Source organism: Lissotriton helveticus, chromosome 3_1 (assembly GCF_964261635.1).
Source record: "Lissotriton helveticus chromosome 3_1, aLisHel1.1, whole genome shotgun sequence".
In the NCBI taxonomy this organism is placed as follows: domain Eukaryota; kingdom Metazoa; phylum Chordata; class Amphibia; order Caudata; family Salamandridae; genus Lissotriton; species Lissotriton helveticus.
The window spans coordinates 1,787,282,492-1,787,297,271 of record NC_136061.1 but is presented as its reverse complement, the minus strand read 5'-3'; the positions used below and the strand labels follow the sequence as shown (position 1 = coordinate 1,787,297,271).

At 40.9% G+C, this 14,780-nt stretch overlaps 1 protein-coding gene across 2 annotated transcripts in view; it reads left to right on the top strand.

Annotated features, from left to right (window-relative positions):
* Positions 1–14,780, top strand: part of LOC144823811 (uncharacterized) — a 194,712-nt gene that overhangs the window by 161,198 nt on the left and 18,734 nt on the right. The window contains exon 9 of one of the 2 annotated variants that reach the window (XM_078682663.1): positions 404–442. In XM_078682663.1, the coding sequence (XP_078538789.1) occupies positions 404–438 (35 nt within the window). In that variant the 3' untranslated portion in view covers positions 439–442. Of the gene's footprint in view, positions 1–403; positions 458–14,780 lie in introns of both variants that reach the window. The other variant, XM_078682664.1, reaches the window with a different exon arrangement.

The window sequence follows — 14,780 nt, the reverse complement described above, 5'->3', positions numbered from 1 at the left end:
AAATGACTAATTGGACACTACTTTACCTGTAACCGCTTTCCTTATTTGTTTTGTTGTTTCCACATGCTATGGTCTTTTTTCCCATGTGTCAGCATTTATTGCATTACAGTTTTTGTATCGAAAATCAATAAAGAATAATTGAAATTAGAAAAAGAAACGCATAACGACCTCACCTTCAAATGCTTTACTTACTGAGCCACTTGCATGGTTAAATGACATCTTTTAATTTATCTCGCTCTTTCTCCTTCTTGTGTTGCTTATTTCTCCCTCGCTTTATCTGCCTCCCTTTCTCCCTCACTCACTCTTTTTCATGCCCTTCTCCTTTCCTGTTTCACTCGCATGCTCTCTAGTATTAATCCTATGTTTCTGAGGACTTTAAACCTATTTCATCTTGATTTTGCAGATGACTGGGCTGTATTTTCTTCAGGGGGTCGCTGATTCAGTGAGTAATGCTATGGTTTGTATTATATTATCTCTGCTATGTTGGTAGCCTTCCTATAGGTGATCAGATCTCTAGCTTTAGCTATGTATAATAAATAATTACAAGGGGCCAAACTGAGGTCCAATTGCCAGAATGTGCAAACACCTGTACAAATTAAGTACTGGATGTAAAGGAGTAGAAGTACATTCATGCAGTGAATTTGGATCAAACCCTTCCTACCATGGTTGAATGGAATACAAGTGAGACTGGAAAGTAGCCAGGTGCTCGATTTCAGCATTAAATTGTGTTGGCAATATAAGCAAATCTTATGGTAGTGTATCAAGGTTTCAAGATGGCTTCTACCACTTTGGTATCCCTTTGAACTTCAATGTAAGCTGAGGATGCTAGATAAATGGTAGAACACCAGCAATGTCCACTGAAGTGATTTGCTGGTAACCACATTGGACTAGAATGTTGACGCCACATTTGTTACCCTGATAAACATGAGCTTACCACTACATTTGCCATCCTGCTCATAACTCATGAATGTTAGGATTGGGCAAGTCAACAACTTACCGGCAGGTGAGCTGAAGCCAAAGTAAGGGTCTGGCTCGGATTTTAGAGCTTGTGCACGAGCCAAGGCCTAAACATGTTTACTATGTAAACCATACGACAAACATCAAATGAAATCTGATAGTCTCTTCAGAATTCAAACAAGTTTATTCCTGTTACACGTGGAAGCTTTGGCATTAATAGTCATACCTTAGCACTGCATTGAGAAGTACTTTATTAAAAGGGATAGTTTTTAAACATGAACCATTAGTGAACTAAGGGAAGGCACTTGTCGTGTAAATACTGTATATGACCCAGATTATTATAGAGGAACATCATAGTCTCGTAATCCAATCTGTAAAACTGGTATTGTATTTAAACATGTTTTCATATGTGATAATGAAAAAAATGAAATATGGTGGGATAGAATATTTGCCTATTAGCGCACAATTTAAACAGGGAAGTGGCTATTTATCCAGGTTTTCTTGTTTCACTTTGTACAAAGTAGCTAGTACATAGGTATCTATGTATCATTCCTTATGTTATGGCTTTGTTATTACATCTTCGTGCATTTTTTCTGTACTTTCTATATAGTGGGACCTCGACCTGAAAGTATTGGAGTGCTTTACATGAGCACCAGTTACATTACACAAGGTCACCATTCCTTCTTTATAGGGATGGAAATATTAAGTGAAGTATTAAGTGAATTTCCCAGAATCACAGGATGTGGAACTGACATTGAGTCTCAAACCTGGTTCCCCCAGTTCCAGATTTGACAACTCGTGCAATAACCCCACATCCAGGTTACAGAGGCAGGCAGAAGCTACATGAAAGCATAACTCATTTTGGGCTCGAGGTTCCAATAGGACATGGAGCTGTGCTGGAGCCAGACATCAGGATCGAGCCTGGCTCAAGCATTCAGTGGCTTGCCCACCTCCAATGAACATCATCTCAGCTCCCAAGCTCTGGGACCAAAGATCACCTTGATCACACTCCCTGCCACCTCGGCCACATTAAACCCTGCTTACCTGTAACAAAAATTGATTATCAATGCTTCTTCATCCCTCAACTTAAAGCAAGATCATACTGGCTCACCTTTTTAAAAAAATGCTGACCCAGAGACCAGAGATATCAACTAAAGCAGAGCTGTCCGTTGTTGGTCTCAGGTGGATCATATCCGTGCCGGAGTTTTGAGATGACCACTATGTGACTAATTTCCATTTTAATTCAGTGGATGAAATGTATCTTTTGTTGATATCTTGAAATTCTGGCATGGTTTTAGCTCTCATAGATTTATAGTGGAGACCCTCAAACAAAGCAGAACCTTAACCACCAATCCATTCACCACTACCATCAAGTGATCCTGTATATTTCTCCAAAAGAAATGCTCACCGCAGACTGCCAGCCAAATTCCATCACAAACACTCAATTGCCCCCTCCTTCCCATACTATCTGTCCACCTCTTATACGAGAACTGCTGACCTCACCTTTTATGAAAGGCTCATAGCATCTAAAGCCATTTATGGAAATACCTTCCCAACAACCAACCTTCTACTCCTACTTCAAAGGCTATTGTCTTCACCCCTCACAAAATGTAGAAGCCCAAGACCCCACAGAACACTTCACATAATAATTCTACCCCTTCTTCCTAGGTCATCCACTTACCCCTCATACAGAAGTATTGACATTACCATTCAAACCAGTTCCTGAGTACAAAATAGGCAAAGTAGGCACCGGCCTACGGGCCCCACTCCTTTTATGTGCCCCGGGACAACGTATCAAAATAATATTGATTTGATCTTGAAAGAAAGTTACAATCAAGCTTTCTTAAATTGTTTCCAAAAGAAAGAAAAAAATTAATCAACTCAAAGAAACTTTGCCTTAAAGACTCTACAGAGAAAATGCTATTTTAATCTAATGGACCCATTGAATTGTCACGTAGTCGCTAGCAGGGGCGTAATGGATGCCCCCGCAGCCCCCGCTGTGCAAGAGGTCCCCTGTGCCTTAGAGGTCAGAGGGGGCCCCCTACAGATCCGGCAGCCCAGCTGCTGAGAATCAATATAATTCAAAACAATGCAACTATAGATAACATTTAAAACAATCTACAGACACCGCTCAGAGGCCTATCATTACTGGCAGAGGGGAATGAAAAAACGTATAGCTCACTGACGAGTGCCTTTCATTCGAAAGCAAGGGGGTATTTGAGGGTTGAAAAATCTTTCACTCTCTCCTGCTGCACTTCCAATTTGCATATACATGGCCTCAGGGATGAGCACTGGAGAGGAAACTGGAAAGGAGTGCAGTTCCTCTTTAAGACAGGTCAGACAAGAGGGTAGACAAAAGCAGCCTGCTGAGATCTATGTGCCCCAAATTTTTGAAGGCACAATAACAATAGGATAACTCTGGTGAATAGTGTACTTGCTGGAGTGAGCTGTTTTTTTTGTCTGGTCATGGTTTTGACTTATTAAGTAGTAGAAATGGTAAATAAGCCTCCTGAAAATGTGCTACAAGCAGTTCGCAGATTTGCATTTTGTGGTGATAGCTCAGTAGGCTACTGCTTTTCTCACAGATGATGTTTTGGTATTTGCAGTTTGTAAGCTACAATCCTCATAATATAGCACAGTGAGCTTTGTTTTATTATCAAAGAGCTGCATGCAAACTGCAAGGCATTCGCTTAGAACCTTAAGTTTCTTCTCAAATTTATTATAAGGTTGCTAAAAAGGGTTCCTTTCAGTAGTAAAATATTCTCATTTATATACACAACCCCAACCACTGTCACATTTTAAATTCAGAGTTTGTGTTTTTCCAGAGCAATCACTCTTTACATCTAGTGCCACATGTATCATAATTTCAAACATCAATTCCCTAATTGCATTCTCTGTGAATCGCAGTTAGGCAATTGCTATTTGAATATTCAAAACTCCACGAGTGTTACTTAGCGTTTCCTAAAGTGTTGCAAATCGACCTACCTTATTAATATTAATAAGGCAGGTCGCAATGTGCGACCCATTAGGACGCTCAAAAAACACAGGGATGGTGGCCTGCTGGGGTCAGAAGACAAACTTTTCTGTGATTGTTTTTAAATAAAGCAATATATTTGTTTTAATTGCAGCCCATTTCCCTTAACGGAAAACGGGATGCATTTAAAAAATTTAAATAAAAAGTTTTCTTTACATTTTTTAAAGAGCAGACAGTGCTCCGTGGGACCACTGCCTGCTCTTGAAAAACATTTTTGAGAACATTCACAAAGAAGAAGGGATTCCCTTGAGGACCCCTTCGTATTTGCGAATGGGTTACCACCTACTTGAAGTAGATGGTAACGTGCAAATGATTTGTGACTGCATTTCAGTTGCAAAACATTCCTACATACCGCTGCGATTAAATATGAGAAAAGGGACACCCTGAACACTTCATTTCTTAATACAGAATCAGTATGTTTTGCAATTCCAAATTGCGATTCGGTAACACGTTACTGAAGCGCAAATTGGAATTCATACATACCAAAAAGCATTTTACTGCACTCAAACGGCCCAATTCTGTGAATCGGGACATTTGAGACTGGTAAAATGCATGATACCTGTGGCCTAACACTTCATTTCTTAATACAGAATCAGTATGTTTTGCAATTCCAAATTGCGATTCGGTAACACGTTACTGAAGCGCAAATTGGAATTCATACATACCAAAAAGCATTTTACTGCACTCAAACGGCCCAATTCTGTGAATCGGGACATTTGAGACTGGTAAAATGCATGATACCTGTGGCCTACAATGCCTATCAGTATGGATGACCTGATTCCTACATCTTGCAGCTCACATTGTCTGATGTAACATTTCCTAAAATTGATTTATTTCATTTGTATGATTTATTGTCTTTGTGCACTATGTCTGTGTGACATAAAGCGTGCTCTGATACATTACATTGAGGTTATGGGGAGATGATGTGCACCGTTGGAGGGAGGTAGTCAGGGAATCCATGTAGGAGGAGATCATGGGCAGTGGGGCTGGAGGTAGTGAGGGAATCCATGTAGAAGAAGGTCATGGGCAGTGGGGCAGAGAGGAGATCATGGGCAGTGGGGCAGGGTACCAACAAAGATTGCCATACTGGGTGCCTGTAATGCGAAATCCAGCCCTGGGAGTTTGTGTAGTCTGCCCTGAATTCAGAAAGTGAGACACAGTGCCAATCACCCATCCACATTTTATTTTCCATGGTGCAGAGTCTTTACTTAGATCATTATGAACTCTCTAAACTATGATTTTTCATGTTCATTTAAATGGTCTGAAAATGCGCAAATAATATACATATACCAAAAACCGCATATTGAAATGGAACCTAGGCATGCACCATAAGGTAAATTGGAACCATTGGTAAAATGAAAGAAATGATCTTTAAAAAGCATATTTGATCCTGCAGGTATCTCTAAAATCTATATATTATCAGCCTGAAAGCTACAAGATAAAAAAAAAAAATGCTTCTTTAATGCATAACCCAAATGCACCTGATAGCACTCTGAGGTTGTATATTTCATCACATTTTATGATATGTACCTGAAAAATTTGACATAGTGGTGTGTAGGTTTTCACATACAACCACACTCTCCTGCCATCATATGAGAAACCTTATCTGGTTCTAGTTTTTTATCCAAGATCACTGTGCAATCTGGAACTTGTAGTTTTGAGTTTAGCTTTTAAACATGGGAACAGAAATCCTTGTGTGCACTGTGCTTTTGGATAAAATGCTGAGAATGACTGACGGTGTCACATGTGACATGTTGGCACCTGTGCACACCTATCCCTTCATTCTTCATCACTTTTTGACCTATAGGCTTGCTCTGCTGCTGTGATTTTCTACCTGTTTTGGTGAGAGATTCGTTCACATCTGCTGTCACTACGGTACCTCTCTAATGAAGGTGCCTGCCATTGCTTCAATTTCCCCATGGTGTATCACTCTTGTGAGGGAGATTGCAGTATTCATGCTTCCTGGGCTGTATCTGTTTCTTGAGGGAGAGCTCTACAGCTGATGCTATTTTTCATGTTTAGTGCGAGAGAAGCTTTTACATCTGCTGCCCATGCTGGACTTGTTTTGCTAGGGAATCTCGCACTGATGCTCACAGTAACGCGCTGATGTGATAGCAATTTAAATGCTGATGTCCATGCTGTACCTTTTCTGTGTGAGGAAAGTTTGCAGAGCTGTTGTTCGTGGTGTGCCTGTTCTTTGGATGAAGGACGCTTGCACAGAAGTTGCCTCTGCTATGCCTATTTTGCATCAAGAAAGCCTGCAGTATATTGCAGTGCTTTTGCTCTGTTGTGTGAAGAAAACTTACACCGGTGCTGCTTGTGCATAACTTGCATGAGGACATTTTTCTCTCCTTTGCAATGCTGCTACCTGCATAGTACCTGCTGTGGGTGTGTGAATGAAGATTGCACAGCTCAAGTGTAAAATATGGAAATAAAAAGGGTAAGTAGTAAGGGAAGCTGAAGTTGAGTGAGCTGAAAAGAAAATTCTGAGTAATAAAAGACCGAAACAAGACGTAAGTAGCTTCATGGGAATGAGCAAGGTATCTGTGAAGGAAACAAGTGTGATAGGGGTTTGCAAATAAGCAAAATGGTAGAGATGAAGATAGTTTGGAACCTGAGGATGCAAAAGCAAGAAGGTCAGAGACTGTTGGATGATGAATTAACAGCAGCAATGCCAAAAATTAAAATCCCACAAACATCACACCACCTGCAATAAACACAATGCAAAGTTCAGCAGACCTTTATTTCACTATCATGTCAAATCACAGCAGGTGTTTGATTTAGGAAGTTTCATGAAACCGTAGGTTCAGGCTCTGTGATTAGTGTTCCAGAATCCACCCACTTTAAAAAAAAATTGGGTTCCATGCAACACTTGGCTGAAATTAAATTGATACAGTTTGCACATGCGCCTGTCTAAAGCTTAACATTAAAACTGGATCAGGTGACATGCCATGTGTGATTTGGCTTCTGCTCAGAAGGCGAAGTGGGTTAAAATTACATCATATAGGGTTCTCTTAATGGTTGGCTCAGGATGTGTGCCATTCATTACTTATTTTAGCTCAGATCAAACACACTGCTCATTTTCTGTATTGTGTGCCTTGTGTCATGCGTGACACTATTTGTGCTACCCATGTGCATCATCTACTATGCTAGAGTTTTATTTAAAGCCAGGAAATACAGACCGAAGATAGGTAGGCTATGCACAAGGAGCATTCAAGCGAAATACGTCAAGTAATACACAGATAGCACCTCTGTGGAATGAGAGTGGTATATTAAGAAGAACATTTTTTGAAGCTGAAATAAATTCAATTAAAATGTACTCTAGTCAAAGGGTGATACATAGGTGTGCCCAGATTAGAATGCAGAAAGCGCAATTTTAAATTCATAAATTTATAAAACCCACCAAAAGAAATAATTTTAGGAATGAGCCTTAAAAAAGAGAGATTGGTCAGTGGCAATAGTGGAAACAACAATGCTGAGTGTCTCATTGTCATCTTCACCTCCAAGTTGTTTCAGGATAGGTGCCACGATGGTGGTAAAGGGAAAGCCAATGGTGACCAACAAAGAAGGTTGTGATGTACTATCCAGAAAGGCAGAAGTAGGCAATTCTATTTTTAAGAGAGATGTGAAAGGTAAGTGCAACTTGTCAATACACCATTATAATGTGCTAAATCTGGTAGGCATGAATAACTAGATAGTAAAATTAACATTTGCGAGTCAGTGAGATTTATTGACCTTCCTCATTATGGAGAATTTGAACTAGCAGGATTCTACTAACTTAGCATACATGTCTGGTGTATTGAAAGGTCAGACGGTGAGGAAAGGCAGTGCCAAACATGGTGTGGGGGCTTAAGAAGAGAGCAGGATCCTGTAGAGTCTTGAGTTTATGCAGGCTAGGATCCTTGCAGTTCTGGGCGGAATCTAAACAGGAATTACGTAATCTGCTGGGAGGTGTTAAGATGTGGTTATAAAAGTTATGGCACAATGCGTGCAGTGTGTGGTTGCATGTTGAAGAATAAGAACATATGTTGCAGAACTCCCTGTGTGGCACATTTCATTTGCATATACCTAGGCTGGGGAGAATGTTACAACTGGCGATGAGTAGGGAATATGTGCCCCGAAGAAACAAGGCTGCTCTCACTGAGAGTTTGCAATATTATAGTAAACTACTCATGCGTGCCACATGTGTACCTAATAGATGCAAAGCAGTCTGCAATTTGCGTATGTGGAGTCAAAGCCCTGCTCCAGCACAGACACCTCCATAGAAGAAGTTGAAGGCCTTGCAGAGGAGCACATTTTAAAAGCCCAGAAGATTCTGCTGGTAAGGATCAAAGAACAGAGTCTGAGCCATGCCTTAAAATAGAACCATCATCATACAAAGCTAACACTAATGGCAGTGACGACCAGGTACGAAAACAAAAACGTACTTTCTAGCACAGGCAATTATAGCACCACACAACCTCAAATAGGACATGACGACTCAGGCTCCAGCACAAGACCAATGAGTGCAGCAGTTGCAGGTGGCATCCTGTGCAATAAACACAACCTGAACAACTCCCAATGGCAGCAGAAAGGATCACAAAATAAAACACAGCCACATTCCTGACGGAACCACCACTGTTTGACACAGCGAAGAAACAGAACATCAGTGCCAGGTGGAATGCATGGATCAGAACATTTGATGATTTCATATATGTGCTGTAGGAGCAAGGAGATAACAAGATCATTAAATGCTTGAAAAACCTTGCCAGTGATGGGACTGAAAGAAGTGTTAAAGAAAGTCTCACAAATAAACGCAACGTCTTACCAAACGATAAAAGAAGCATTGGAGGTCAAGTTCAATCAGGTGCCAAATATTGACAGTGAAAGGTAAATTTTCAGTTAAAGAATGGCAACAGGCTGGTGAAACAATTGATGAGTTTGTTGAGAGACTTGACACATGTATCAAACGCTGTACATTCTGTGACTTTAATGATGAAGCAGCCATGCGCCTCAGAAGCATCGGTGGTTGTCTTTTAGTCTCTTTCAGTACACGCATCTTGAGAACAACACTCAGTTTAGAGAAGGTGTTAATGCCTGCAAGGGCAAAAGAACTAGCAGATCAACAAGCTGCTGATATGGATGCAGGAACTAGTCAGCATTGACCATGAAAAGTAAGCACAAGCTCAAAATAGATGCACACAAGTCAACGTCTATGAAGAAAAAAAAGTTATTCTTCTGGTGTGGGTTTTCATTTTGCAAAAACAACAGGTGATGGACAGAATGCAGAACATTGTCATACATTCACCCCAGTACAGAGATATGGGCCTAAATCCATCGTTTTTTTGCACTCCACACCACCCCAGGTCAGACATGGCCATATGCAAATCAGCCTAGACCTTGTGCCTCATGGGAACAGTCTAGCCCGAACTGCCAAGCCATGTCTTTCCCGGACCGGAATCAAGCATCCAAGGACCGGTTTCTGGCTAGCAGCCGTCATCAGCCTGGATTGCTTGACTCCAGTGGTGTGGAGAGCATGGGACTCACGTCTGAGCTTACACATCCCACTCGGGGCGACAAAGGCAAAAATGTGGGTTTTCATTTCCCCATGAAGGTAAATGTATAGCCATAGAACAGACATGCATGACTGTGGGAGAGAAAACCACTTTGTAACAGACTGCACAGTAAAAGAGAAGCCAAATGAATCACAGCGGTAAGAGAAAATGGGCACCAGAAGGTTCCAGAAGCGTTCTTGCCATGCCTACGAGGCCTAAAGACAACCTCAGTTACGACAAGTAGAAATAAAACACAGTTGATCATCAGTTAATTCATCATACAAAGGTTTTTCAATGTCACTATCAAGCACTAGTGAAGAAGACAGGTGATCATTGATGATATCTATCAAGGAATGACATGCAGATGTAGGATTTGCTGCTTGAAAAGAAGATCAAAAGTCAAAAGAAAAGCAGCAAATAGAGCAAAAAGTTTCATTTTTACATTGTCCTAAAACTACATTAAAGGTGAACAGTTGCCCCATACCCTTCATTATAGACAGTGGTGGGTTGATTAATATTATGTGTCTGTCAGAACTGGTAAAATTCAGTTGGGTTCCTTAGGAGCAGTACGCTCAAGAAGCCAACTTTCCAGCAGTCTTGAATCAACCTTAACTACACCGAGTATCAAAGTGGCTAGACAGGAGGAAGGGAATTAGGGTGGGTACTGCTGGGAGGGAGACCTGGAACGAGACGTTGTCCTTGATTAACTTTCTTTTCATGCTTTATAAACTCTTTGACTATATTTAACAACATACCAGTAAAAGAAAATCAGGTTATGAATAAAATCGTTGTGTACGTCTTCTCAGGATTCACTGACAATTTCTGTTCGTATAATTCTCAAGGATACAATGTTATGGCTAAACAACCATGTTTCAAAATGAAGCACACCTTCATATAAAAAGCCACTTGGCCTTAAGACACAAATTTCCGTAATGATGTGCTTTAACTACTGTTAAATATCACAGCTGTACTTTCAACAACCTTGGAACCTCAAAGTTCAAAATGTGCAAATGTCCAGTAAGCGCTTCAGCGCAACGTGACACAATGCCAAATCAGGTATGCAAATGCCCGTAAGAGCGATTCAGAACGATGTGCCCAAAGTGCCAGAGTCATCAACATGTAAATGACCAAAGAGCGCTTCAGCACGACGTACAAAAATGCCAAAATCACCAAACATGTAAAACAGTGCCAAAATTACCTAACATGTAAATGAATAAAGAGCGCTTCAGCTCAATATACAACAGTGCCAAAATTACCAAACATGTAAATGACTAACAAGAGCGTCAGCGCGATGTACAACAGTGCTAAAATTATCAAACATGTAAATGCTCAAAAGCACGCCAGCGCAATATGCAACTTTCATTCAAAATGCAAAATAACAAAAACAGCACGAAGTTCCTTTTACGATGCTGTTGGTTAAGAAAGGAATGATCCTACCTGATTGTAGCTGAGAGAGGATCTCGAACCTGGGAAAAGAAAACACAAGTCTTCTTGCTGCAACCGGAATCATCTCTCAGCAACCGAAGAACAGGAACAGTTTCTGCTCAAGCTCAGGGTTCTCAATCACCAGCAATGAGAACAGGGTGTGGCCCCTATTTAAAGGGCTCAGGAGGAAGCTTCTAGAACAGGTTGTGGTCCCTATTAGCTTCCTGATTCCAGCTCACAGGTAAACTACTGGAGCTAAGACCGGACAAAAGGCCTTGATAACATCATAGTTTGCAACAAGCAATGGCACAAACAAGTGGCAAAGTTACAATACGCATTGGCAAAGACAATAGAAAACAGTAAACAGGTGCCAGACAAGGTGCACCAGGAATCTGATATGGCTGAATCATGACAGTAGAGAAGTTATAACAACTTGTCTCCTGTGCCTTGCCTTACCCTTTCAAATACGAAAGTATACACGTATGATGAATCTAAACCTTTACAGAGTCAAGGATCATTTACACCAACCATGAGACATAAAATAATGTCAATGTAAGCGCCAATTCATGTTTTTAAAGGAACTTCATCTAGTGCATGCCTACTTACCTTGAAAGTGCAATGGGACTATAAAGTTGCTTTTCACTTACAAGAAGCTATTGAGAAAGAAATAGAAACATGGTTGAAATATGACATAATTGAATGCTCCACTGGTTCCACACTAGTAGGTTTAGCCCATAGTTGTGGTGCCAAGAAGGACATCAGAGGTGCAATACACATTTGTGTTGATATGCGCCAGGCCAACAAAGCAAGCTTGAGAAAAAGACATCCTGGTCCCCACATCACGGACATAATCATGCAATTACTTGTTGATGCAGGTCTCATTCTGAATGGCGCACATTGTATGTTTCACAAAACCAAACTCAAATTCTTTGGGCACATATTCTTTTATGGGGGAATGACTCCTGAGCCAGATAAAGTCCAAGCACTTGCCCCCCACAAGACGTAACTATGCTACTATCCTTCATAGGCATGGCCAGTTTTTGCTCAAGATATATGTGCGACTTTGCAACAGTGAGTGCAACATTGAGAGACTTAACCAAGAAAAATGTCTCCTTCCAGTGGTCTCCTGAATACGACAAAAAACATGCGATTGAGAATGCAACCAAAATTACCCATTTTGATCCCAAGTTATATACTGAGATCACAGTAGATAGGGGGCAATCCTTGCTCAATAAAATGGCCATCCGAATGTCCAGAGACACATTATAGCCTATGCTAGTCGAGGACTATCTGAAATAGAATGTGCCTGCTCTAAGCCAGAGGAGCAGAGTCTGGCTGTAGTGTGGGCCTGCAAACATTTTGATGTGTTTTTATATGGGAAACGTTTCACTTTCATCACAGATCACCAGACATTGCTCACTATTTTATGAAACCCAAAACCTAAGATTCCCCCTTGTATCAAGAGTTGGAGGTTGCGATTGGAGGAGTACAATTATGTGATTGTACACAAACAGTGGAAAGATCAAAACCCCTCAGCCTAATTTTCACGAGTGTCACTACATTGTCACAGTTCAACGTCCAAAGCGGCTGAAGAATATCTCAACTTCATTTTGGGGTCCAGCGCTCTATCCATTGAACAAATTATCGCAGCTACGAATGCAAATAAGGACATGCTCATCCTCAAAGACCTCATTACAACTCAATCTTGGAAGAAATATGTTTGACCCTTTGCTGATGATGCTGAATTTAAAAAATTCAAAAATGTACAAGATGAGCTATCCTTCCTTTGAGAAGGTATCACAATGAGAGGTTTGAGAATCCTTATACCTGTGATTTTAAGAAAGCAAATCATTGAACTGGCCCATGATGGACATTGTAGCCACCAAAAGAGCCCTAAGAGACTGAGTGTGCTTCCCTCGCCTAGATGAATGATTTGACAACTATTTATCCCCCAAGGTGATGCAGAATCCAATAACAATGTCTGACCCTCCTGCACATGCTTCAGAGAGAGTTGCTGTTGACTTCTTTGGGCCACTAGGCAATAGTAATCATCTCATCTTAATCATTGATGAATATCCACATTTTTCTTTGTTGGAAGGCTTGCCATCGACAACCCATGACAAAGTCATCAAGTGGCTTGATGACATCTATGCAGCGTGGGGCATCCCCGCTATTTTCAAATCTGACAATGGCCTTTCTTTCAGTTGCAAAGAGTACAAGTTTCTTGTTCTACACAATGACAATCATCAAAAGAGTACGCACTTCTATGGCCGCAAGCCAATGGTGTTGTTAAACGATTCATGGGAACTCTTAAGAAGGTAATTCAGCAAGTATCAATAAAAGAAATTGATCGCAACCAGGCCAATTGTCAAGCCCTTCATGCCTCTCGATCAACTCCTTACTCCACAACTTGTGAGAGCCCTGCCACCTTGCTATTTGGGAGAGCCATCAGAACCAAACTACCACAATGAACATTGGACCAATCAATAAATGCTGATAAGGTTTATGTCACACACATTTCCCACAAGTGCAATATGAAAACAGCACCAATGTGCCAGGGAACAGTCTTCGGCATGGGGACTGGACACTGGTCAAACAGAAAAGTAAACCGAAAATTCCATTTGATGTCAACCGTTTAAGGGTTGTAATGTGCAAAGGACACTTGATGATAGTGCATTGCCCTGGAAAGTCCATCAAATGGGACTCGGCATACCTACTTTGATGTTTATCAGCTCCCAATCTCAATAGTGAGGCAACACCGCCTACCTGTCTGATTAAACATATGAACCTATGTCATCAGCGCATGACCAAGGTGCCCCTCAACTACCGCATACCACCTGATCTCGCCGACCAGTGGGATCACTTTGATGACTCAATTAGGAACTATTATGCTAATGCTGTCTGTACCTTTTATTTTCTTCCCACAGGGAGAGTAAGAGAGGACCGACCTAGTGGCATTCTCCCAAAATATTCTCCATACACAAAAGGACAACCAGGTGAAAACAGAATATTAGAGAGAAAGTGGGGATAGGTCCTACTTGGAAATTAAAAGATTTTGGAGTAGATGCCTCAACCACTAGATAGTGGCAAGATACATCATTGGCGCCTATCCACACCCTGCTGGGGTAGTAAGACTAGGGGGATGTTAACCACAAATGGGAGTTGTTATATAACATATCTTTTTTAATAAAGCAGGGATCCAGTTGATAAAAGAATATTACAAATGCCTCAAGGTTCCCCCAAAAAATACCATTTATTAAGAAGGTACCTATCTGTAGATAACGGGGGATTGAGACACTAATGCTCAATGAAAACCCTATTTAATTATTGCCATGGTAACCTATTGATAAATAGTAATTCATTGTCACTAGTGAAACATGCCACAATTCAGGGGGTGAGGCGTTTACTCCAAAAACTTTGGGCTTCCCACTAGGAACTCTAATGAGTTTAATTCTTTCTTCTACTTTTTTCATCGAGTTGCCCGATTGTGTATGGATGTACTTTTTATTTAACAAAGGGGGAGATGTAGTGTCTTGGGACTATGCGTGCTAGTACCCTTGCGGTTCTAGGCGGACTCTAAATACGAATTACGTAACCTGCTTGGAGGTGTTAAGGTGTGGTTATAAAAGTTATGATGCAATGTGTGTAGTGATTGGTTCTATATTGAAGAATAAAGTTGTATGTTGCAGATCTCCACATTTGGCATATTTCATTTACATGCTCCTGGGCTGGGGAGGACGTTACAGAGCCAATCCTGTAAGAGGCTATAGGATCCTTCAAAGCAAAGAGGTGCTCCTTCGAGGAGTGGATTCTCTCCAGGAACGACGACT